Consider the following 27,230-nt stretch of genomic DNA (forward strand, 5'->3'; position numbering starts at 1 on the left):
ATTTGTATTAAAAAAAGTTCTTTTTTTTTTTGAAGAGGAATTAACTCAATTAAGTCCACTTTATTCATCTAATAAATTGTCCAGTGTTTTATTACTATTTCAAGACAAAAATAGTATAAACATTGGAAACAAAAAATATATTTAGTTAAAGAGACATAGATAAAAACATAAACAATAAATGTCTCTGAGATAATTTTGAGTTGAATTTTTGTAATTTCAAAATAGAAGGTACAAATGAGACATATTTTTAGAGACAATATTTATTATTTTTGTATTCCTAAAATATTATTGTAAAAAACTTTAGTTTCAAAATTATTCAATTAAGACATGTAATGGTAAAAGTGGTTATTATTATAATTTTAAAACTCGATCTAATATTCAATCTGGGTAAGCTCTAAATCGCGAGTCGAAAGAGTCAACCCAAGTTAATCCTATTTTTTTTTAGAAAAGGATCAAAACAAAGTTGTTTTGACAAAAAAAAACCTCCATAAAAAGTCAATGGGTTTTTAAATAGATTTTACCACGAGTCGACTGGATCGTGGATCAAACTAGGTTTTTTATTGAGTTCGGCTGAGTTAATCCTTCTTTATTTTTTTTAAACCTGAACTAGTTCAAGTTCCAAGTTGACCTGCTGAGTTGGGTCGGTCCAAGTCTTACAACTATGACTAGTATACTATTATTAATTTTAACACTCAATATAAATTAAAGTAAAAAAATATATCTAATTATTTTTTTAAATAAGTAAGTTTTACAGTAAAATTATCATATTAAATGTAAAATTAAGTTTATTTATATTTTATTTATCATAAACCAACATGATAAATATATTGTTACTCTATCTTATTCAACTACATTCAGATATAATTTTATCTTATTTTCTTTATATTCACTATTTATGTATTATCTATCTTTGAATAATATCTATTTATATTTTATTTATCTCGGGATACTAATCAAATCTTGCCTAAATAATACACATTGTTTACATTTATCCTTTTTTTCTTCCCAAATCTCAACCAAACACAATCTATCTTTCGAGATTCCAAGCCCTAATTCTCATGACGAATCGGATATTAGCAAAAGAGGATAAACCTTTTGACCAAGCAAGAAAGGAATGGGAAATCTACCATAGAAGGAATGGGAACCTCCATTTTGGGGCCGATTCTTTACTTCCCACATCCCATCATAGCAAAATATCTAGTACTGCCAAAACATTAATTGCGTCAGACTTGACCTTGCACGTGTAAAAAACGTTAAAGTTAGTGGGGTAATTTGTCGTAAGTGTCAGGGGTACTGATGTACTTATCCAAATCTTAGAAGCAGCTCTTGTAATCATCGGCCAAGCGTGTGTAAGGTAAGGAAAATCCATGGAGGCATGCGCGTTCCTACCAGAAACATTGATACTTCCAGAGTGAGTTTTACTATTGACAGGTTAAACAAGGGCATTGAGGCAGGAAAATTGATGGAGGCAGGAAATTCGCTTTTACTCGACGGATTTTAAATTGCCTTTTTGCATCAGTTGTGGTTTAGCAGTAGTAAATGTCTCGGCATAATTAATAAAAATTCATAACAGTAATACTTTTTTTTTCCTTCAAAAACCCGAGTCATAAAAATAAAAACTAAAAAAAAAAATACATTTTAGAGGTTATATTTAAATAATATTATATTTAATAATAAATAAAACAAATATAATATATTCTTATTTAAGAAACTAGAAAGTATTACTGTTATGCATTTTTAGTTTTTTTTTTTTAATTTATACTAAGTTTAAAAAATACATTTTAGAGGTTTTTCATAATTTCTTTACAAGTTTTTTTCTTTCAAATAAAAAAATCATTAAAAAAATAAATTTTCTTATATATAATTATGTAAAGCCATTATAGCTGTCTAAATTGACTTTAACAACGATACAATCTTTGGTGATGTGAGTATGCAACACACTGTGACAAAATAAAGACTCTTTCACCTTGTGATGATGACGCGTAAGAGTTGGGGTTGGGGTTGGTGTAGTCTCGCGCACATTAAGCCTAAATTTTTTGTTATGGGGAGTTTGTGAACAAGAAGACTAAGTCTCAGAAGAAAATTGATGGAGATAGCCATGTTTATAGCTTAGGATACATTGATAGCTTGGATACGTTGTTGAGTGTTGGCTCATTTAGAGAGTTAGAGTATGATACCTAGTTGACATGTTGTTTTATGTAATTTCTTTCCAAATTAGAAATTATCTTTGTATATCTAGCAATGTGGATTGACTTTGTTTTTAGTTGTACTAAAAAGAGCAAAGTTGTTCATGTATAGTTAGAACAACATCGTTGAATAATTGTACTTATTGAGAGAGTTGTTGGATACCCAGGGAAGCTAGAGTCCATATAGTAAGGAGATTAATCACTCTTTTGTGCATTGGAGTCTTCTTAACCATAAAAAAAAAAAAAAAAGTTTTTGTAGAAATTGAAAAGGAATAAACAAGTTTAGGTCTTAACAAAGAATGCCACTGATGAAGACATGAAAAACTTCAAAGAAAAATATTAAATTTCCCTAGTTGATTAGTTATGGACTTAGGTTATACCTGTAAAATAAATCTCCTATGGAATAAGAGATACTCCGATGCTTAAGTTAGTTTTTAAACTTTTTTTTTTAAGTGATAAGCAGGTAAAAACTCAAGAAAATAAAAATAATAATTTTTGTGTATAGAGAAAAAATATATGTTCTTTGTCTTGTCAAATGTGTTCTCTATGTAAGGTAGTAATGTTAAGTGTAAGGTAGTGTGATTTAGATTAATCCTCTTTCTCTCTCTCTAAACCTTATAATATATAACTTACAAAAAATATGAAAATATCTAAAAACAATATCCGGTAAACTATAAGTGAAAAGTACTATTCATTAATAGCATTACACATATTAATATTCATGAATATTGCCATGCATATTACTATTTAAAACAGTAAAATAAGGAAATAACTCGGTTATATTAGAGCTCTAGCTCCGTTGAGCCTCAATCTAATTAAATTTTATAAAGCTTTGTTAAGTTTGGTAGGAGATAAGAGAAAAGAGAAAGAGAGAGATACGAGGATAATTCGGTGGGGTTGTGGTCCAATTGAACTTGAGGTGAAACTTGGTTGGGCTACTCAACCAATTTATTTGTTTGATTATAATAAAAGATATAAATTTTTGAAATTTTGTTTTAAGATGGGTTGTAGATGTTAGTTGTAAACAAAAATAAACCTGAATAAGATGAAAAAAAAAAAGAAGATAAAAACTATAATTAGTAAATATTAAAACATATATAACTTTGTGGTTCTATTTATTCAGAGCAAAAATATTGGTGCGAAGATCCTCAGGTCCTCTTCAATCCTTGCAGGCTTTCAAATCTTTCTCAGAAAGCGAGAAGGAGTGAAAAAAAGATGGAGCACGAATGAAATCTTTCTTTATTATATATATATATAACTCTTTGGAATGTAAAATAGATATGGCTGCTATTATTATAATTCATGCCAAATTTCAAAAAAAAATAAAAAATTATGGCAATTTATAAGGAAAAAAAGAAAGGGCGGTTTCTTTTTTTGTTTTTACACTGTTTGAAAGTGTTGAAATTGTTTTTTTTAAGTATTATTTATTTAAAAATATATTAAAATAATATTTTCTTTATTTATTTTTAATATCCACATATTAAAATAATTTAATTTTTTTTTAGAAAATTCATGAAAAATCAGTAATAGAACTTTTAAAAAATAAAATTATAGAAAGTAGAAATTAAAGATAACCGAGATATCCTTCACCTTTCTAAGTAATGCGTGTCTATTTAGCAGGGTGCCAGAGTCCCTTTTTAACTCTGCCTCTCTCTTGCTTAAGAAAGAGAATTGACTCCTGCTTTGTCTCAGAGACAGGGAGAAGGGGAGAAGGAGAAGAGAATTCGAGATCTAAGTCACGACCCACCCTGTTCGTTTAGTAAAAACTCGAAACTTGAGGGCCCTTTACTTGTCAAGAGGGTCGTCCTTTTCTGCTTCCATTTCTTTCTACTTCTGGTAACAATTCCCATTCTTGTTTTTTATTATCATATCCCAAGGTTCTTCTCCTTTTATTTTTTATTGGTTGATATGTATTGATCTCATTTCTTGCTTCTGTTGGGATTTCTTTTCTTTATTGCATGATTGGAATGGTGTGTTAAAGTTGAAAAAGATTTGATCTTTGTGAAGGACATGTTTTGTTTTTTAATGATTTGATGTGTTGTTTTTTATGATGGTTTTATCTATCGGATTTACTTGTTTATTCATATAGAAATGTGTGATTTTGATATCTTTATTTCATCCAAGTGTTCTTTAATTGTTGTTACTGTTGTGTTATGGATTTTGCGTTGTTTATGAGTGGTGATTTGATCTGGGTTTGCTTTGGTTTTTACTTGAATGATAAGTTTTTGGTTTTTACTTGAATGATAAGTTCGATATGATTCATATATTTAATTAATTTTGATCTTGTTTTTTAGTAAAACAAATGGATTTGGACTTGCTTGACGCCTTGATCTTGTTGTAAAATGGGTTTTCTTGATTCATATTCTCAACATGTGCTTGTTTGTACATCAGGATTGTTCATTTGTAAGGTTGATCTTTGTTAAGAGCAATGGGTGTTGAGGTTGTGGCACCTGAGAAGGTTCAGGCCCCTATTGATAGTGTAAGTGAAGTAGATGAAACAATTATGCATGAAAAGGAAAACTTGAAACTGGATGAGGTATCAGGGCTTGCCGAGCCCATACAATTTGGTTCACACGGGGAGGAGCCAGTTAGAGCAGAAGGAAATGATGTTACAGATGCCAACTTGCCAAAGGATGCCATTGACGAGTGGCCTGCTCCTAAGCAGATCCATTCCTTTTACTTTGTAACGTACCGGCAATATGATGATCCGAAAATAAAATCCAAAATTGATCAGGCTGATAAGGAGATTCAGAAGAGGAATCTGTCCCGGTTTGAGATTACAGAAAAATTAAAAGCTAAAAGGGTATGTTGGAAGCTTATTGTTTTTACTAGATATGCTATTTGTCACATCTCAGCTGTTCTAGAAATTATGAATTACTAGAAAGTTATGGGTTTTAAGAATGTTTGTGAATTATCATGATTGGTCCAAATAATTCCATAGCAGCATGCAGAAATAATGCAGGTAATCAGCTCTTTTTGTTCATTTTCATCACATTTATTATGGTCAACAGGGTATTTAAAATAATCCAACTGGAACTTTCTTTTAAAAGGAAAGAAATTGCAAGTTACTTATGAGCCCAAGACAAATATGATAAATCTTTTGTTGTGAAACTGGGGAAATCCTGATCTGAACATGTGTTTGGTGAGGGCAGTTTCTTCTTAGGATGAAAGACCCGTGCAGAACTTCCTTTTCATAGTGAACATTTGATTTTGGAAATAGCTTGATTTTGAAGAGAATTTCTTTATGAAAAGCAGGAATGATAGGTACAAGGCAAAATAAAAGTATAAGCAGGGATGATAGGTCTAGGGCAAAATAAAAGTATAAGAAGAAATAAATCTCCTGTCTTCCTTTTGAATTAGTCTCTCTTTGTGTTCCCGTTTAAATGAACTTAACAGAACATTTATATGTTTCTTTTCTAAAGAGAGGAAAGCTCATTTCTATCATAAGTTGTCTTAGTTTTTACTATTATTCACCTTTGAATGATGAAGTTTAGAAATGAGGATCTTAATACTACTGATTGGCCTTATTAGTGTTTCAGTTTTAAACCATGTATGTCAATGGATGGAACCAGGCACGTGTCTGATAAATGTGCATAGCAAAATTTTATGGTACATTGCAAATATTAGAATTATGTATTGATGTCTGTGAAAATACCATTGCAATAATGTTAATGACAAAGAAAGTCTTTCCTTTTACACCTGCTATGCCAATTCAATGGCACAGTATGTAAAACCTTTCTTTAAGTTTTTCACTAGTAATTACAAAACAGTTTTGGAATGGTGTTTGATAACTCTTTACAAAGATTTTTAGTTTTGAAATCACTAAATTTTGAGGGTCCCTATATTTAATATTTATATTTCTGCTTTCAGATTTATAATATATTCTTTTTCTCTCTCCTGATATTTTAACTATGAGCTTGGTTGTTATGCTGTAGCTATTGACCTTACTGGAAGCAATTACTCTCACTTTTATTCTCTTACTTTGTTTTCATTCTAGTTGCACACAAACTCCATTAACATAATCTCATGGTACTCTTTGAAACTAAGATTTCTGGTTATGAAGAACATTATCATATGATACAATTAGCTAGCAACCATTGTGATGAAAACTGAAGCATGGAGGTGTCCTAGCTCAAGTTCCAGAAATGACTATCTTCTATTGAGTTAAAGAAAGAAAAAAACTTTAGAATTATTTGCTCTAAAAATGTAGATTCCAAAGAGTCCATTATTTACAAAGCATGCTGTTTCCATTATATACTACCATATGCTTAGCACATTTCAGAGTTCACATTTTTCGAAAAACATTGCACCAATCTAGTCCCAATGAAATTCTACTTGTTTTTCACCTCCAATGAAATTCTAATTATTTTTTACTTGTTCTTCTGCAGGCGAAACGGGCAGAGTTGGTGAACCAGGTAAGGACCCTGAAGAATGAGGGTCGTCAGTATAAATCGATGTTTGATGAGAAAAAAAAGAAAATGGAGCCTCTGCAGCATGCACTGGGCAAGCTGCGTGACACAAATAGTGCTGGTCGTGGTGGTTTATGCTCATCCGAGGAAGAGCTTAATGATCTTGTATGTTCTTAGCTGCTAGCTTTGCATGCACATTGGGACTTGCCAGTTTCTTTTGGTACATTAGCAAGTGTGATATTGCATTTTTTAAGTTTTTGTATTGGTATGGTGATTTCAGATCTACAGTTTGCAATACCGCATACAACATGAGAGCATCCCATTGACAGAGGAGAAGCAAATACTTAGAGAAATCAAACAGTTTGAGGGGACAAGGGAAAAAGTAATTGCTAATGCTGCTATGAGAGCAAAGATTCAGGATTCAATGGGTCAGAAAGAAGCCATTCAAGACCAGGTCAAAGTAAGAGAACTGTTTCTGAAATATCATGTGTTGGAAGTTTGTAGTTTCACCAACTTTACTTTCTGTGCCTGTATGGTTGTTATTTTCATGTATGTAACAGTAATTTACTCTATTTTGATTATTGTAGCTTATAGGCGTTGACTTGGATGGTGTAAGGAAGGAACAACAAGTACTTTGGGGAAAAGTTGACGGCCTAGATGGGAAAGTGAAGGCACTGGATGCTGAAATTAAGACTTTACAGGATGAGTTGACAGCTGTGACCCTGAAGAGGGACAAAGCATATGAAACTATTCAGGAACTTCGGAAACAGCGTGATGAGGCAGTATGTTTATTAATTCCAATAATTATTTTTTTAAAAAGGAGCTGTCCGTGTGAGTGTGTAGGCATGCGCTAATCAAAAGCTTTGTACCACTTTTAGTCAATTTTTAACCCCAACAGATTCTACTTCCATCTACTACTTCAAGGTTAGTTTTGCCAGAAATCTGTTGTCTGAAAAAGCAAACTACAAAGAAAGCATGCTCTGATATGCTGTGAAAATGTTGAGGTCCGAAAGGATGGTGTTTCAGAGGTGTGGCTGGAGTCTAACTTGAAAAGCATTTTTTGACACCATAATTTAGTGAAATTGTTGGTTGCATGGGAGCCTGTATTGACAATCAATTCATAACCAAATTGATGTGGTAGACTTGACGGTTTTACTTTTGCACTGTGAGGCTGTTTTTGAATTTCATATTATTCCTTTGTGCATACCTTGCAGTGCCTCCTGGAGGACTGTATTTCTTACAAACCTCTCTTGAATCTTTGCTTTGGAGTGAGTAGTTTTAGAAAAGCTTAATCTAACAAGCTGTATCCTTCCCCTCTCCTTTCCTTTTGACATTGTTGAATTTGGCTTCTTTTTTTTATTATTGGCTGTAGAATAGTTATTCAATCATTTTACTAGCCTTTTCTATTACATTTTCGATTAAGCTTGTGAGTTGTTTTCTTGGACATAACTTTAATAATCTTTAATGACTTCATCAGAATGCCAACTTTTACCAATGCCGTAAGCTCTTGACCAAAGCCAAAGAACTTGCTGCTAGGAAAGATGTACCGGCTCTTGAAGAACTTGCACATGCTGAGGTTTGTTAGACAAATACTATCTGGTAATAGGAACAGCAATATTTTAATTATTGCTGCTACATTCTAATATTTTTCTTTAATATCCATAATTAGGTTGAAAATTTTATGTCCCTCTGGAGCCATAACAAGGCCTTTAGGGATGATTACGAGAAAAGAATTTTGCCCTCCCTTGACCGCCGACAAATGAGCAAGGATGGACGAATTAGGAACCCTGATGAGAAGCCATTGGTGATATTGGAGACGCCGATACTTTCTGAACCAGAGCCGGTGGTAAAAGCTATTGCAAAGCGACCGAAAGAAGATCCAAAACCCACTTCTCAAAAAGATGCTCTACCCCCCCAAAAGGTCCAGAAGGAAACTACTAAGACAGAATTGAAGACGACTTCGGAGCACTCTGACATCATTGACAAGGAGGTCTCTGGGTTGGAAAATCTGCAAAAGAATCCTTCTGAAGAAAAGGAAGTTGATGAAGCGAAATTGAAGGAGATGAAAAGAGAAGAGGAAATAGCAAAAGCTAAGCAAGCCATGGAAAGGAAGAAGAAGCTGGCTGAGAAAGCTGCTGCAAAAGCAGCTGCAAGAGCTCAAAAGGATGCTGAGAAAAAGCTCAAGGTTATGGTTTATTTATTTATTTTTTAATTTCTGCCTTTGCTTTAGTTTACTATTTGTATTTAGAAACTCAAAATACTCTTTGATGCACTTCAGGAACGAGAAAAGAAATTAAAGAAGAAGGCTGCAGCTACTGAGCCTGAGGAACCTGTGGAAGCAGTTGCAGAGGCAGAATCTGAAATGGTTGAAGTGAATGATGAGGTTCCTGTTCCAGTGAAGGAAAAAGTTTGGAAAGAGAATACTGTTAGGCCTAGGAATCGTTCAAGAGGCCCGGGTTCACTTCCCAAAGTCATCCCGAGGAGGAAAAAGTCAACAAACTATTGGATATGGGCTGCTCCTGCCGCTTTGGGAGTTCTTGTGTTTCTAGCGCTCGGGTACTACTACTATCTTCTCTGAAGAGTTAACACTAGGGTTAAGTAGAAGAGTTATGGACAGTTTTCTGCTTGATGAGCATGTGAGTGGCAAGGTCTGTTGTAGCAGAATTAATCCTTTTATGTTCTTTCATCCTGTCGATGGATGGACTCCAAACTCATAATGTTCTTGGTAGCTCAGTCAGTTTAAAGGTTTAGACAGAGAGCTAAATACATTTGTTTTGTTTTATGCTGTTATTATTATTTTTTCTCAAATTTTGGCTTCAGTTAAATTTCATAAATTTTGAAAGCGCTTGCTTGGGGAGGGGAGGATCATATTCAGCATATAGTTTTTGCTAAGCTCTTTTACTTTGATGGATAGAACTATTCATGGAAGGAAATGAAAAGGCTAGACTACTAGCCTGTGGACCTTAAACTGAAATTTCAGGTGAGAAGACTCGAAGTGATCATCAATCAGGACGCTGAGAGCTACTTGCTTGGTTCACAGATTTGAGTTCACAGCTCCAACATTGAGTTGGAAGCATTTGCAAGGTTCTAGGCCAAGTGTGTGTGTGTGTGTCTATATATATTTATTTTCTTTTGATGATTTTAAGCATTCAGTGGATTTTTGATCAGCACAGTAAAGGGAGGCTGTGGATTTTTGATAATTTCGAGCTTTCTAGTCAGAAGACATTCTCCGGGAGTGAATGCAAGTGTCACCTCGCCAAAGGCTTGCTTCACAGTCACTTTGTCAATTTAACTTCTGTGATTGGCATTCAACGTTTCCTCACAATTAAAAAAGGGAGTTATCTAAAAATAATTGTGTCAGTATCAGACTTCCGAACAAATATTTGTTCAAAACAGACTTGATATACAGATCATTGTACAAATTTTGTCCACAGAAGGAGCAACTAATAGTTGTATCGACTGATTTGCTCTATAGTGAGAAGGCATCAACTTTCTTATTCGAACAGAAAACTTGGTCTGTAATGCAGGAAGCAAGTTGTTTCATAAGTTGCCGGACCACGTAAATTTCATATGCACTCTTGTGCTTATCTTTTTTTCTCTACATAAACGATCGCTGATGGATGGGTTTTCTGTTTGCTGCTGTTCTCTAGAGGCACTGGTTAGATCTGCAGCCCTCTGAAGTTGCGCAACTTCAAGTTCTAAAGTGGTGGTAGCATCATCAAATCTCCCATAAATCTATGAACTATGAAGAGTTTACATGTCGATTATGAACAAGTCTTCTTTCTAAATAGTATTTAAGAGTATACCTCGCACAAATCCAGTGCATTCAGAAAAAAAATAAATTTTAGAAAATTACATACAAGTTCAATTTTAAAAGACAAATTACTAGTACGAAGATATTTGTAATTAAGAACAATAAGTCTTTCAAAAATATAGCTAATTGCGCTACCTATATTACCATTTTCGTACATTTTAAAAAATTACCACTTAATTGATTTCTTTCTTTTTTTAAAATAAAAAACTCACATAATATTTTATTTTTTGAATGTTCAACTTTCACGCTTGTAAAATGGTCTATAATCTGTTTTTTTCTTGTAAATGTTCCATTGTTGTAAATGTTGATTCTAATCAAATGAAATTATGATTGTAAAAGTAGAGAATATAATTCTTCATATTTGTAAATATTGTTTCTAAAAATAAAAAGAATATTGATCATTAGCTTATTAAGGTGCTCTATATGTTTTCTAATAACTATAGCTAGATTTATTTAAAAAATTCTAAAAAATGTATATATGAATAAACCATTCGTTCTTTGAGCACTAATTTGTCGACGAGAGAGATTGAGGGGATATTATCCAATCTGCTGATATACAATCGACACTCCAAATTCCAATCAACTAAATCATTCAGTGCAAGTTCCTTAGCAAAATCTGGCATGCTTTTCTCTCGAGTCCTTAGTTTTCTCATCTTCACGTCTCGAAGATACCCCTGCAGCAGGTTGCTTTTCTCTGGAGTTTATGTGATTTCTCCCAAGAACAACAGTCGGTATGTTATGAGTTCAAACCGTGCTCCTCGCCGGCCTTGGCAGAAATAATAATGCCATAGCGAGTCGTCTAGACACCAAATTTAGCCATCCAAACATGTCAGCTGGGGTGGTAGGTTTTTTATAATGGCTTGCTTTGTTTATTTTGTCGTAATTGTTAAACTAATTGAGATCAAACACAAAAAGGAGGCTAGAATTCTGAATAAACTGTATATTATGAATGCATAGTCTTAACCTAATTACAAATAAAGTATATATAGGTTAAACAGAAAGTACTATTCTACCCTTAATAAATAAGACAACATAAATATTATTTAACATCTCCCCTCAAACTCACGATGCGGCAGCTACAAGCATCGAGAGTTTGCCAACTAGAAAACGAAAACGAGATATGGAATGCGCCTTGGTAAAGAAATCTGCAATCTGCAATGAAGAAGGAACAAAGGGCAAAGTAATGGTTCCATGCTTGAGATGATGACGAGTAAGATGACAATCGATTTCAATGTGCTTAGTCCGCTCATGAAAAACCGAGTTGTGAGCAATCTGAATAGAACTCTGGTTGTCACAATACATAGGAGTAGGATGGGAAAAGGAAACTCCCATATCAGCAAGTAACCAACGTAACCAAATAATCTCTTTGGTAGTAGATGCCATGGCACGATATTCTGCTTCGGTGGATGATTGAGAAACAATAGATTGTTTCTTACTCTTCCAAGAAATAAGAGAATCACCTAAAAAGATACAAAACCCGGTAACAGACTTGCGATCTGTGGGATCACTACCATGATCAGCATCAGAGTATGCACGTAACTCCAAGGAAGAGGTGGATGAAAGTAAAAGACTTTGAAAAACTGTACCCCGAAGATATCGCAAAATACGAAGAACAGCTGCCCAATGAACAGTAGTAGGAGAAGCAACAAACTGACTAACAACATGAACAGCATATGCAATATCTGGACGAGTAATGGTGAGATATACCAAACTCCCAACAATAGTGCGGTATAAAGTGGGATCTATCAAAGGTAAACCATCAGAAGAAGAGTACCTTGCGTTAACCTCAATAGGAGTATCCACAGTCTTGTTATCAGTAAGTCTAGCCCGCTCAAGAATATCTGCAACATATTTCGACTGAGAAAGAAGGTAACCTCTAGGTGAGTACGCTACCTCAATACCCAGGAAATATCGAAGATAACCCAAATCCTTCATCTCAAATCGTCTAGCCAACTCTGTCTTCAAAACTGAAATACCATCAATGTCATCACCAGTAATAATCATGTCATCAACATATAAAGACAGAATGATACGACCTGCATCAGTGCACTTAATAAAAAGAGCAGAATCATGACTGCTAGAAACAAAGCCAAGTGACGAGATCACAATAGAGAATTTCTCAAACCAAGCACGGGGTGCTTGTTTGAGACCATATAATGCTTTCTTAAGCTTACAAACATATCCAGAGTCATGTGAAATACCAGGAGGGGGTGCCATATAAACTTCTTCTTGAAGATCTCCATTCAAGAAGGCATTTTTAACATCAAGTTGAGAAATATGCCATTGACGAATCGAAGCTACGGCAATAAGAGTACGAATAGTAGTCATTTTTGCAACCGGAGCAAATGTCTCCTCATAGTCCATACCATACTGTTGAGAGTATCCTTTGGCAACCAACCTAGCTTTATATCGCTCAATAGACCCATCAGAATTAGTCTTGATCTTATACACCCAACGACAACCAACAACACTCTTACCAGGAGGTAGAGGAACCAGATCCCAAGTATCTGTCTTATGCAATGCAGAAAGTTCCTCATCCATAGCTTGCTGCCAAAGCGGATCAAGAATTGCCTCTTTATAGGAAGAGGGCTCAACAAGACAATGAATAGAGGCTAAAAAGGAAGTAAATGATGAAGAATAACAAGAATAAGCAAAATCTGGTAGTTTTGTGGACTTACGAATACGGATGGACTGACGTGGAGGTGGATCCACAATCTCAGATGAAGCTTGAGGGGCTGTAGATGAGAATGGAGCTTCAGGTGTGCCAGAGAGTAAAGTACCAGTACCTGCAGAGTTATGAGTACAAATTGATCGAACATGGGAGAGCTATCATTACCAGAATCCTCAGAAAATGGATCTATACTAATAAGATCATATTTAGTCAGGTTATGAGTAGTGGATGGAATAGAAAAGAAAGGTATATGCTCAAGGAAGACAACATGACGAGACACATAAAGTTTCTGAGTGATTGGATCAAAACAACGATAACCCTTTTTACCTTCACCATAGCCCAAGAAGACACAAATAGCGGATCGAGAGGATAGCTTACTTCGTTCTACATGAGGACGAAGAACGAAACAAGTACAACCAAAGACTCTAAATGAGGAATAATCAGGGACATACCCATATAACTTTTCAAAAGGAGATAGACCCGAACTATGAGAAGATGGAATTGTATTAATCAAGCTTACAGCAGTAAGAAACAGCTTCTCCCCAAAACTCACTAGGAACAAAAGCAGACAACAAGAGAGAACGAGCAGTTTCGACAATGTGCCTATGTTTTCTTTCAGCAACACCATTTTGCTCAGGAGTATCTGTACATGAAGTTTGGTGGATGGTTCCATCTAGGGCAAGCAATTGGCAAAATTTATTAGAAGTGTATTCCCCACCTAAATCACACCTAAAGCATTTGATCACAGTAGAATATTGAGTTTTGATAAGAGCTCGAAAAGCTGCATATATCTCAAAGAATTCAGAACGATGTTTCATTAAATAAACCCAACAATAACGAGTATGATCATCAATAAAAGAGACATAATATCGAGACCCTCCTTTTGTGGCAACAGGAGAAGGTCCCCATACATCAGAATGAATCAAATCAAACGGTGAAGAAGAAACAGAAATACTTCGATTAAAAGGTAAGGCGGAAAATTTTGCCAATTTACATCCACTACAATCAGAAATGTCACAAGTTTTCAAATTTCCTAAAGCTCCTGTGGATGCCAAAAATCTCAAACGAGAAGACGAAACATGACCTAGACGGGAATGCCATAAATAAAAACTAGAAGATGAAATACTCAAACGAAAGGAAGACAAATCAACTGTAGTAGTAGCAGCGGCAGCAGCAGCAACTGGCACTTTTAACTCATCCAAAATATATAGTCCATTCTCCCTACGGCCTGTCCCAATCAGCTTCTGAGACTGCAGATCCTGTATACAACAAAAGGAACCAGAAAACATGACTAAATAATCACCAGAATCACATATTTGACCAACAGACGCAAGATTCAATTTGAGTTGTGGAATAAGATAAACATTAGGGAGAGACATGTGAGGTGTGACAACAGAACCAACACCTGCTAAGGGCATTTGAGTGCCATCAGCAGTCATAACAGGAATGGAGGATAAAGGGGATACAGAGGTAAAAGATGAGGAATCTGGAGACATATGATGAGAAGCACCAGAATCCAAGACCCATTCAGAATGTGACATACCTGAGGAACTATGAGGCAACTGACCTATGGAAGAAGAAGCGGACATTGCTTGTGGCTGCAAGGAGAGAAACTTCTGAAATTAGGTTAAGACTATGCATTCATAATATACAGTTTATTCAGAATTCTAGCCTCCTTTTTGTGTTTGATCTCAATTAGTTTAACAGTAATGATAATGAATTTTTATGCAATAGGAAATATTAAAAATTCCTATTATGAAATTTCCAAGAGCCAGGACTCTTAAAACCAAAGAGTTAGAGATCTACCGATGAAACAAAAGAGCTATAATGATTACCGTCTACCTCATTTTGATGAAGGCCTTCTTTAATTCTCTCGAGGATGTTTTGAATATCGAAGAATGTTCGAGGGCTACAAGTGTCAGGTAAATGGATTCCCCCCTCCTTTAAGACGTGAGATGTTCACTTTTTTTTTGGTAATTTCGTTGATAAGTTCTATCAGTATCATGTCATGATATATGCGCTCCTTGGATGGTAATTTTCTAATTTCAAGTCTCTCTTCAGTGTCTCCAAGTTTTAAATTCTGTTTATCCTTGTTAGAAATTATTTACCAGTTGAAATTAAGTGCGAGAGCTGTGTATGAAAGCTATATTTCTAGATGTGTATGCGCGTGTAGTACTGACCAATGCATGATCGATTTCGTTTATATTTTTAAGTTAGTCCTCGTATCAATCAATATCTTCGAGCTCCAGTCGCTACTGGATTTGAAACAATTAATCATGTTTGTGATAAGAAATCTCTCCTTACGTTGGGGGAATTGAGTGCATGGCTGGCAGTTATTATTGTTTTGTGTTTTATTGAATAAGTTAATTAATAATGTAATGGGGAATAGGAGTTGCTGAAAGCATTCCTAGTCTTCAGCTCTGGAATTCCTGTTAATTAGGATTATTGTTGCATTAAGGTGGCCTATTTAGGATCACGTTTTCTGTATTGAATTAAGCATTGAATAACAAAAATACTCTTCAACACCTCTGTTCTTCTTCCTTCTTTATCTTGCCCAAATTCTCTTTTTATCAGTGGTATCAGAGCCATTCCAGTTCATGGATAAAACTCATGCGAAGTTTCGCATTGAGGTCACTGAGGCCCTCGCCCGACACGAAACCAACTTCAATGACTTGAATCACAATTTTGGCCGAGTCAGTGATGCATTATAGGGAGTTATGGCTGAGTTGCAGGCAATGAGACTCGCCCATTCCAATCGCACACTTGACAAGGATGTCAACCTATTTGCAGCTGGAGATAATTCTCATGACAGGCCTTCCACTTCAAACACTTCTAATTTCGACAAGCATCACACTCACCTCAAGTTGAATTTTCCAACCTATGCTGGCGAGGGTGAGGACCCTACAGGATGGATTTTCAAAGCCGAGCAGTACTTTGAATTTCAAAATATTGAAGCTCCAAAACGAGTGCAATTGGCATCCTTCCATTTATCAATTGTGGCTCTTCAATGGTTTCGGTGGTATACCAAAAACAAGGGTCAGTTGCATTGAAATGAGTTTGTCAAAGCTCTCCTCCATCGTTTTGGTCCAACAGATTATAAAGACCCGTCCGAAGCATTATCACGACTCAAGCAAACCACGATTGTCAATGCGTACCAAGAGGCCTTCGAAAAATTGTCCCATAAGGTGGATGATCTTCCAGAAACTTTTTTGGTGGGGTGTTTCATTACAGGGCTGAATGATGAAATTTGTTTGGATGTACATGTTAAGTAACCAAAAACTCTTTCGGAATCCATTAGTGTAGCTCATCTAATAGAAGAACGCAACCAGTTCCAAAGGAAAACCAACAACCATTTATTGTTGATGAACAGTAGTTTGCCAATTATTATGGTCAATTTTTTGCTCCTCGATAGCATTATTGTATACTCTTTTAGGTTTTTCTCAACTTGATTAGACCTATATAGATTGTCTATTATTCTATTATTATAGCCTTTTTTTCATACTTTTTGGAATTTGGAATCACCATTTTTTTCAAATACCATCAGGATGATGTTTCATCAAACACTATATCTTGTTATGCGAGCACCTTCATGTAATGGGATCACAACATTTCCATCTTTTTTTTTTTGTTGTTGTAATATCCCATTAATATGCATTTAAAAACTTTCTTGTCAAACTTGTTGTATAGTTGATTAGGGACAAATACATAACAAAAACAACCAAATACTCGAAAATAGCCAATTGTAGGCTTTGTATTCTATAGTTTCTCATATGGTGATATAAACTCTAACTTATTCTGAGGGAGTATATTGATTAGATAAGCAGCAGTCCTCAACACTTCAGCCTAAAAATTTTATAGTACATTCTTAGCGTATAACATACTTTGATAGATTTTTATAAGACATCAATTTTTTCTCTCAACTACTTTATTTTGTTATGGTGTATTGGCACAAGTATGTTGGTGACATATCTAAACTTGTGAGTACTAAGAAAACTCATTTGAACTATATTATCCCTCATTGTCAATGAGCAAGCAACGAATTCTTCTTCATATTTCCCCTTCAACTAACTCTTTAAACTTTGTGAATATATTTAATTTTTCTTTCATAAAAAAACATATATAAACCTTGAAAATTCATCAATAAATGTCACCACCAAATTGGTAATCTTTAGTTTTTAGATGCCACCACCACACGACTTCTTTTGTATTGTGTTAGATGCTATAACTTTTGTTTATCACTTATTATGTGATTAGAACACCCGAAGCCAATGATCCAATCACATTCATAATTGATTTGATCTTTAATTTTAACATTTTTCATTATCAATATTAATCCCTCCTCTTTTATGACGAAGGATGCTTCATCATCCCATTCATCTTTAACCTATATTTCTAAACTTGAAATAGCATTATTGCTTTCTGTATGCTTTTGAACCAACAATCTTTCTTCATGTGACCACTCTTCCTATAATTATGATATTTTCCTTCGAACCTTCTATTGTTATTGTAATTTTTTGGAGCTCCCCTTTAACAAAAGCCTTTTTTTTCTTTGATAATTCTTCTTTTTTATCACCATCCTTACTAGATTCATCATCAATGTGACAGCTATGGATTATGTCCTTGTAATTATGATATTGTTTACTCCTACCATTGCTAGTGTGGAGTGCTTCCTCCCTACCCTTCAATGAGACTTATATAATCTATTTAACCATATTTTCTTAACCAACAAGTAGGTTCTCAAACTAAACTAGTGATGGTTGAGTAGGCTATTCTTATACTACAATAACAAACTCTTGCATTCAGGTCTTAAATTATAAATGATTATTATTTTCATCCTAGTTTTTCCATTAGATACATCGGTTCCAATTTGAAAATCTCATGACATGTTGATTTCACTTATTAAATAATTGAGGAATCATCATGTCTTGTCATTAATAAAAAACTCATTCTCGAGAAGTTACAATCCATTATCATTTTTCTTTGAGAAAAGACTAGAAAAGATGTTTCATGCTTCTTTTGTCATTGAAACATCCTGAACGTGCTCAAACATATCTTCTTCAATTATTGTCTTCAATACAAACATTGTTTTGTCATCTTTAATCTTTCACTTGCACGGAATTTTATTAGTGTCTTCTGCTGGTTGTGTCTTCATTGACATGAATTACCTTTCACATATCTTTGTCTTACATGTAAGATATCATGCATGGTGACCCTGCACTGTAATTTTGATTGTTAAGCTTCATAATCCCTCCAACAATTTGGATATCTTCAATGTTATTACAAGAACAGTTTAAACTACTATTGAACCTGAGATTGGTTACAAACTGTTAGTGTTACTCAATCAACTTGGAAGCTGTTCTTTAAGCTACTTCTAGCACGAGGAACGTGGCTGCTGGTGCTCAACGAGTTTTTATGACTATTTTGTTGTTGCAAAGTCTGCAAGCTTGTTGCTCCCAAACATATCTGCTTGCTAATGCTAGAGAAGTCTAATCATTGTTGCTGCTGCTGCTACAAGCTACTGCCACGAATGAGGAGGTTGTTGCGTCTGGTGTAAGCTGTTATTGCATCTGATGTAAATTGTTGTTGTGTGTGTGTTTTTTTTTTTTTTTTTTTTTTTTCCTCAAATATGATTAATCCTCTCCTTTTCATCCTAGGTAGATTTTACTTCAAAAAAAAAAAACATAACAACTACTACGTTTTTTCTCTTGTTCTTGTTCTTATTTTCTAAATATTCAAAGTAGTTTTAAATTACCTTACAAATCCAGACTTCTATCTTTTATTTAGAAACTAATCAACTATCTCCTAACTATAATATAACTCTAATAAATCATTGATATTAATATTACAGAATTGTAACAATATCAAAACATCCTACAAACTATTAACTCCTAATTGATGTTGAACTCTAATATAAAAAGCATTTGGAAACGCAAGCCAACCCACGTTTTTAAAAAATTTAATTTTTTTTTATTTTGCTAAAAAATAATTTTTGTTGTATATTTTAGATTGTTTTGATATGCAGATCTTAAAAATATCATTTTGATGTATTTCAACATGAAAAACATTTTAAAAAACAACTACAACCATATTCTCAAATATGTCATAATAACCCCATCAAGTAGAAGGTGAAGGATGAGGTTAACAACCATTATAATTATAAAAAATGATCAACTATAACCATTGCAAAATATACAAGACATAATTTTTGCTCATCCCTTCCCCTGAATTCTATCTACAATACAGTGAATCGAGACCATTATTTCTCGTGTTGACTATTTCTGCTATTATCTAATTCCAAAACTTGTTTATGTTTTTTTTTTTTAAGAAAAAAAAAAACATCCGGTTCCTATATCAGTAAGCCACACAATTTCCTTTGGTGAAAGATTATCGTCTTCGTTCCATTTTTCCTGTGCACTGAGACCATCTTTGGTCCTTTAAGCTAAAATCATGTTGTCTGGAGCGTAGACCAAATCAAACCATCTCCAAGATTTTGATATTCCCAGTAGAATTTGCAGCAACCAAAGTAGATGACTGGCCACGCCAACAGACAGAAGAAATAAATTGTGCAGCGTCATCCATTTCATGGCCAGAAAGCGGGTCCGTGTTGTTAAACTTGAAGGACAGCACTGGCATAGGGAAAGCCTTGTGATAGACAAAAACCTATTCCACAAAAAAATATTCAACTTAATGGATGAATGAAACTTGCATTGTACTATAATGTGTGCTGTAGAAGTCACTTCACTAGCATAGTTGCTTGAGTTTTGATGGGTGTTAAGAGTTGGGCAATAAAAAAAAAGGCACCATCACCATCACGAAAATAAAAGCAGCTTAAAGTTAATACAATATCATGATGCGAGTGAAAAGAGTGTGGCTATTGTGTTGTTTAACAACTTAATTATGACTTCCATTCAACTCAGTTTCGATTCCACCCTTTATACACTGATATAAGCTTGTTGAACAAAGTAACGGAAAGGGGATAGAAGTTTTGAGTCTTGTGTCACCCAAAAGTCAATACAACCAATGCAATTCGTGTTACATGGATTAAATTATGGAGCTCTAGGGAAAAGATCATGTGCTGCCAAAAAGAGCGCAGGTAAAGTGTTGGGATGTCTTGAACTAGTTCACTAGTTACTAGGCCCCTTTTCCTTTTTGCCCACTTGGTTTGCTATGTATATTAATTCTAGAACTAAAAGGGTTGGGGTTTAGAAAAAATCAAGTTGAGTTTCTTGTAAGGAATGGGTGTATCGGGGCCAGGGTTTGATAAGCACAATCCAATTTCATAGTGAAGCTTGACCTCAATTTAAAACGAACCGTATAAAGCTTGTTGTGTTCTTGTTTCCTCCTTTTCTTTCCTTTACTTCTTGCATAAAAAGTCCATCAAATTCAGTCATATATCTTGTTTCATAAACATTAGAGGTCAGAAAACTAAACTGAAGAAACAGATGCTACAGTCTTTTGACGTGTATAAGAGAAAGTAGCTTGTAGTGCTGTAATATGAAGAAAAGGTAAGAAAAGGTGAGAGAGTAGCTTGTATTGCTGTAATATGAGGATATTTGGTTTAAGAAATTGTTTCCTATTATGGATGCTGGTTATGTTTCTCCATTAAGGTAGGTCTTCTTAATTTTCAGTCAACTTTTCCAAGGCGGCAAATCTAATGAGTTAACCTAGTTAGATGTATGGAAAGCTCCACACAGTTATCCAAAAAGCAACTGAACATTTGACGAGGAAAAGTTGATTTTCTAAAGAAGTTCCTAAGTTCTTATGCAGCTCAAGTAACAAGGCTTGTCAAACAAGAAGAGAGAGGCCACGAGTTCTTGGATGGTTATGCCATCATAATAAAAGTAAGGGGATACAGTTAAGTTTGTTTTGCCACTGAAAAGAAACCATAATTTTATCCATTGAGGAAAGGCGAGGTACCTCTAAATACTAAAGAAGTAAGATATATAGTACCTCATTTGTTTCCGAGCCAGTTGCAATGTAACCATCTGATACAGACAAACCCACGAAGTTCTACAACATAAGCATACATAGACAAAAGATGTCAGGCATGGACAATTTTCCACCGCCAATAAAATACACTTATCACTTTGAATAGAACATCAAACAAATAATAAACTATGAATTTGAAGCAACTTAACATCAAATTTATATGCATGGTGAAGTACGTAAGCCAGAAAAAAAAAAAAAAAAACCTTAAATGTTTCCCTTTGTTAGTTCATTATTTTAGCAGGCATTTCAATTTCTAATAGTTAACATGATGACCAGTCATAATAGTTATGAGCACCCAATCCCTAACTCCAATGAGCATAAACAGACCATTCTAGAACTTTGTATTCAAATATAAATCCATGAGAATACTGCTATCAGAGCTTTTAGCGTAGCAGATAGAACTCAACAAATTTCACAGTAGATCAACACAAAGAAACGTGACGATACAGTAGTATATTAACTTGCAATAATGAATTTCAGTCACCTCATCTGCTGCCAGTAACCCCCATTTGCAATACTTAGCAGCCCTAGTTCTGCCAACTATATAATTAGCATACATGAAGATCAAGTGTGCAATTTTTTATTAAAACTTTCAGAGGGTCATATGCATTCTCCAAAACATTTACTTAATAAATCTTAAACTAACTTTCCAACCAAGCGAAACATGTTTTGAAAGAAAATCAACTTCGAAGGCACAGGCTTTCATGACTAGCAAAACCATAATGTTTTCTTTGTTGCAAATCCTGATTCTAGTGCAACTTTAAACTAACCACAACTGTGACAGACCAGGAAAATTAACAGCTAATCAAAATGAGGCCAATTCTCATCCAATATCCCTCGCAAAAAAGGTCAAAAATAGTACACAGATGCTAATTATTGTATGAGAACTGAACATACCTTTACATTCATGTGGCCTGTGAAGGATTGAAGGGGGCTATCAATAACCCTAGACGTGCCCATTGACAAATCCCAGAGCTTCAGCGTGTTATCCGTGGAAGCAGAAACAAGATTGGTTGTATCTACAAACTTCACATAACTCACAGTTTTATTGTGTCCAATCAATGTACACAGAGGAACTTTTGAGTTACGGAGATCATAGTAATAAATTCTATGATCTGCTGAACCAAATGCAATAGAACGACTAGAATCCATGGGAAACTGAACAGAGCAGACATTGGCTTTTGTTTTGATGGAACCAATACTCACTCCCTGCACAAGAAAATCAAGTATGAGGATCAGCTTATTATATGTCCAGAATTAAATTAGCACATTAAGAAATTCTATAACATTAGCACGTTCAGTTTCAAAGCTGGCATCCACCAAATGCAAAAGTAGCATTGCCTGATTGATACTCCATAGCTTGACTGAACCATCATCACTCCCACTAGCCAGCATTGTTGGATCTGCTGATGAAAAGTCAATGGACCACACACGCCTCTCATGCTCTCTCATTTCTGTTACCACTTGACTCCTTGTAACATCCCATACCTGAACATGTTGAGCAACTGATTTACAATTGAGTGAAATAAAGACAAAAGCCTCATCAAATATTAGGTTTGAGCCATTACCTGCACCACACCCTCAAAGTTACTTGAAGCAATTTGGCTTGTAATATATCTGTTCCAACATATGCTGCTTAGCTTTGACCTACTTACCATTTCAACAACAGGATAGTGGATATCACGAGCTTCATTTATAATTGTGTCACATTCAAATACTTTAATCTTTTTATTTACACCAGCTGTAGCGAAAAATTCTCCATCACGGTCAAAACTAAGAGAGCAGACTAGGTTTGAAGAGTTCAACAAATCCCCTTGCTTCAGGTCAGCCTTCACTTTTAACTTACTATAAGATAGATACTTGCACAAACCCTCCAGGAATGGACTTATCCATCCACTTTGTCTACCCTCAATAAACCGATCCTTCGGTGCTAAACTATTTATGGAGCTTCTTTCAGTCACAGCAATGGAACCTCTCCCATCACCACTTACTGGTGAATTTCTAACAAATGGTGGTTTCCCTGGTGGCCTGACTGGTTTGGATCTTGTCAAAAAATATGCTGACTCTAATTTCTTAAAGTTCTTCATCAATCGAGAACTTCTAAAAAGAGGACTTTCCTGTGATTCTACAAATGTATCTGAGTTCCGACCTTCATCGAGATTATCATCACATCCCTCTATGTTGAGAATTCGAAGACCTGAGCAAAATCGTTTTCGGGAACCCAAGCTAGAAGAATCGTCAATATCATAAATGTTAAGGGGAGGGAGATTTGATGCTAAATGATCACCCTCTCCTCTTTCTTTACATGTGCTTCCCTTTTTCTTAAGAAAAGTTTGATGCTTTGTGACTTCTTCAATATCAGCACATAGAAGAGAAACAGTATCTTGCAACTTATTAGCTGCATCCTGCTTTCTTTGTTGCATTGGTAAAAGGAATTCCAGCAACAATTCCTGCTCCTCTATTCTCTCTCTAAGTTGTATTGCTGCTTCACGCTCTTCCAAATAGTCTCTTGGTTCATTAAGAAACTCGCTTTGCAGCAATTCTCTGTCATACGATACATGAGAGTAAGACAATGAAAATTTGATTGAACAGAAATCAGATAAAATGTAAATCCAAAAAGGTACTTTGCTCAGGGTGCAGTAACCATAAGCACACGATGTACTTGTTTGAAGACCTCGAAAACACTCATCCACATATTAAACCAGATGCTACCATAAAATGTAAAGTAAACAAAGGTGCAGGAAATCAACATTCACCCCATTTTTGGCCGGCTACTTGGCTCAGGGTGCAGTAACCATAAGCAAAATGAAGCTTCTTTTGGCCACTTGAGCAGCAATTGAGGAGGAAGAACCCGATGTCTGAGACTAGACATAGTTCTGCTCTTGTCTTCCCTTGAAGTGAATGGGCTGAACAGCTGTTCACAAGTAGAACTATATCACATCAATGTAGACAGTAAACAGCAGAAGCTCTTAAGACATTATTACAGGCCATTTAGATAATGAAGAACTTTCTACTTGAAATAGAAGTCAAAAGTTCAAAACACATACAAGAAATGGTTTTGAATCCACTCTAATTTTGATCGTTAACATCATAAATGCAACATTATCATTACGAACCTCGAAAAGAAGAACTCCCAATTGGTAGATGTCTGAAGCACAAGAGCTTGGTGAGCCAGCAACCTCTTCAGGGCTGGTATACCAACTGGACTCCATCAGTAATATTTGCTTCATTGGAAATGGTTGTTTCCTTTCTTCTTCATGTTCAACGTTCCTCGTACCAAGGACTTTATTTTCTTCTGTTTCTTCCCCTAATGGTAAGTCTGCTGCATAAAGCGAGCTGGACTGCATGCAACTGGCTTCCGATAAAGCATTTGTTGGAGTAGATGCAGGTAGAGAATCTTCACTTTGTAACCTACTTGTCTGCTCGCACAAGTCATGGGGGAAAGAAGAAGATTTTTTAACCTCCACAGTTTGGCTATTCAATCCATCATCCAAAGAGTCAGACCCAGAATCCGAGTAAGAAGCGGACTCGATGAAGGAGACATGGTTAAATGATGATATGACAAAGCAAGAAGGCCGGACATTGTGAACAACAATTCCCTGTGAATGTGCCACATTTACTACTTCGACTATTTGCCTAAATATGTGCAAACATTCAAATTCATCAACAGACCGTTCTGGTTTGTTCAACCAATGCCTCAAGCTAACATCGTTCCACTCCATGTTTTGGACAAAATGGTCAACTGCAGCTTCATCCTCACAAACCCCAGATAAAGTACCTGCCTGGTTTTTTAGGTTTTGACGAGCCAGAACAACCCTATCAGTCTCCTTTCTAAACCCAGAATTGTAAGATGCGGATCTTAGATTCCTGTTGGTGACTACTGAAGTATTGAATCCCCTATAACTACCAGACTTCTGCCAAGCAGACTCAGATGAGCCCTCCATGGTTACCCCCCTTGGGCTGCATGTAAGCCAGAACAAACACATCCAAGAAATGGAGGAATTCGCCTGCTACTGCCACACTCGCTAACTTCCACCGTTACCATCTTCAATCAATACCTTATTTCACAGAAATTGCAAAAAGAACCTTGCTTCTGATCAAGCCAAAGCTCAATAACTCAGCTCCTCAAATAAAAATACTAACCCTTGCAGGGCAGCAGACACTAAGGAAAATAAGATGAAATCTTTTAGCAAGCACACTTCTCCTGAGACAACCGCAACCAGCCTAACATCAATAAACCAATAAGAAAATTTTTAAAAAGTAGAGAAAAATCAACAATTACATTATACTAAAAAATCAAAGACAGGTACAATAATATCCAGAAAAGGAGAAAAACTGAAGATACCATTTTTACAATATAGAATTAGAAACACGTACCCAGAGGTTTCATCAAAAAAACAACACATGCATCAGAACCAACAAAAGCCCACACACAATAATATTATATACCGCCATTTAAAAGAAGAGCTAGAGAGAAGGAGGGAGGGATAAGTACCTGTAGCAGCACCAAGAATGGATATTTCTGATCCTGCTAGACCAAAAGAGAACCACACAACACAACAAGACTTTAGTTACTACACTACAGCCTCATAAATTCCCTCATTTTTCCCTCACAACTTCAAAAATAAAATCAAACAAAACCCCTCCACAAAAGAAAAAATCAACATGTTTCAAATACAAAAAAGGAAAAAAATACCTCTCTCTCTCTCTCTCTCATGCCCTGTTTCACTCTATATATTATATAGTTCTTCATGAAATTATTATGATATTCTTTCTTTTTTAAGCCACAAGCTCATGGTTCGCTCTTGGGCTCATCTCCCCGCTTTATTCCATTTGAGTTACGTGGCACCACCATAGCCTCAACCTTGTTTGTTTATTTGTTTGCAAAGAAGCCAAAAGGGATGGTAATTTTGAAAATTGTGGGCCATCAGTGCCAAAAAAAAAAAAAAACAGCCCTTGATGAAAATAAAGATCTTGGCTTTCTAGAATTGGAAACTCAAGATGAGAACAGGGAAAGCAAATAAGAGCATGGGTTACAGGTGTGAATCATTAAACTAATCTGATGATGTGATTCCTGTTAGAACAGCACGTAAGGAACAATTAAAGAATGCTAAAGTGGGCAGTTATTGTTTCTTTAATCCGATTAGTGACACTAAAAATAATATTTTACAAGAAACACGCATCACATGATAGAAAAGAAGCTAATAAACTATTGATTAATGTAATGAAGCACAAGCAATGAAGCTAAAAAAGAAATAATAGTGATAAAATCAACCTTAAAATGTGGGTTTGAGTTTTGTGGGTCTCTCTCTCTCTCTCTCTCTCCCCCATTCTTTCTGTGATCCCTAATGTTGGTAAAAGAAGGCACAAGAGTGTCCAAGGAAGGAGGGAAGGAAAGAGGACGAGGTGGGTTTGATTTAAGGTAATTAAATTTTTTTGTTTGTTGTAATTACTAATTAGTACTATAATAATAATAATAATTAAGGATTGATATGAGAGGATGTGGACTGGGGTCAGGTAAGAGGATGTTCGGCTCAGTTTTTGTTTTTAAATGTTTTTAAAAAAAAAAATTTTATTCAAAAAATAATAATTAATATTTTTTAATGTGTTAATAAAAAAAAATATTTTAATAAATTTTCAAAATAAATTTATTTTATAAAAAACTTTGCATCCCCATCTCAGTTTGATGTAAAATTAGGAGCATGCTATCCTTCCTCGTAACAGTGGTAATGTTTGTGGTCCCTACATCTGGCGGCTATTAGCAATTTAACACGATACTCAATGCTATGCTCGTGCGATATTGGTATATTTATATATTATTTTAGATTCGTAAAAAAATAAAAAAAATATATATGTATATAAAAATTATTGCAATCCACAATACTTTCAAGAAAAAAACTACAAAATTAGATTTTTAACCAGATTAATATTTAAAAAATAAAATGAACAAAGAAAATTTTGAAAAAAATCATAACAAAAAAACAAAAGGAAAAAAAATAATATACGAAAATACTGTAGCAATCTATAATGTTTCATAAGAAAATCTATAGTTGTAATTGTCAACCAGCTCAATATTAAAAATAATAAAATTGACAAAAATAATTTTGAAAAAAAATCATGTGTGGGAACATTGTAGCAATCCACGGTGTTTTAAAGAAAAA

At 34.9% G+C, this 27,230-nt stretch overlaps 2 protein-coding genes across 8 annotated transcripts; one reads left to right on the forward strand and one right to left on the reverse strand.

The window, feature by feature from the left end:
• The first annotated feature begins 3,815 nt into the window (after window positions 1–3,815).
• Window positions 3,816–9,403, forward strand: LOC118038160 (proton pump-interactor 1). Its single transcript, XM_035044469.2, has 8 exons — window positions 3,816–4,022; window positions 4,578–4,989; window positions 6,575–6,760; window positions 6,876–7,055; window positions 7,183–7,377; window positions 8,073–8,171; window positions 8,265–8,780; window positions 8,874–9,403. The coding sequence occupies exons 2-8, from the start codon at window positions 4,615–4,617 to the stop codon at window positions 9,171–9,173; spliced, it is 1,851 nt and encodes a 616-aa protein (XP_034900360.1). The 5' UTR covers window positions 3,816–4,022; window positions 4,578–4,614; the 3' UTR covers window positions 9,174–9,403.
• Window positions 9,404–19,178: 9,775 nt separating this feature from the next.
• Window positions 19,179–26,440, reverse strand: LOC118038163 (protein SPA1-RELATED 3). 7 transcript variants are annotated; one of them, XM_073403735.1, is made up of 9 exons: window positions 26,345–26,440; window positions 25,565–25,597; window positions 24,186–25,293; window positions 23,826–23,983; window positions 22,638–23,613; window positions 22,411–22,557; window positions 21,967–22,278; window positions 21,031–21,090; window positions 19,179–19,740 (listed from the first exon to the last, which is right to left on the reverse strand). In XM_073403735.1, exons 3-9 carry the CDS (start codon window positions 25,053–25,055, stop codon window positions 19,552–19,554), a joined length of 2,712 nt encoding a protein of 903 aa, XP_073259836.1. In that variant the 5' UTR covers window positions 25,056–25,293; window positions 25,565–25,597; window positions 26,345–26,440; the 3' UTR covers window positions 19,179–19,551. The 7 variants fall into 7 exon arrangements, with proteins under 7 accessions (XP_073259836.1, XP_073259837.1, XP_034900365.1 ...); XM_073403736.1 differs by lacking the exon at window positions 26,345–26,440 and adding an exon at window positions 25,766–26,326; XM_035044474.2 differs by lacking the exon at window positions 26,345–26,440 and having other exon boundaries at window positions 24,186–25,273; window positions 25,565–26,326.
• Between the last annotated feature and the right edge of the window lie 790 nt (window positions 26,441–27,230).

Source organism: Populus alba, chromosome 1 (genome assembly GCF_005239225.2).
Source record: "Populus alba chromosome 1, ASM523922v2, whole genome shotgun sequence".
Classification (NCBI taxonomy): Eukaryota; Viridiplantae; Streptophyta; class Magnoliopsida; order Malpighiales; family Salicaceae; genus Populus; species Populus alba.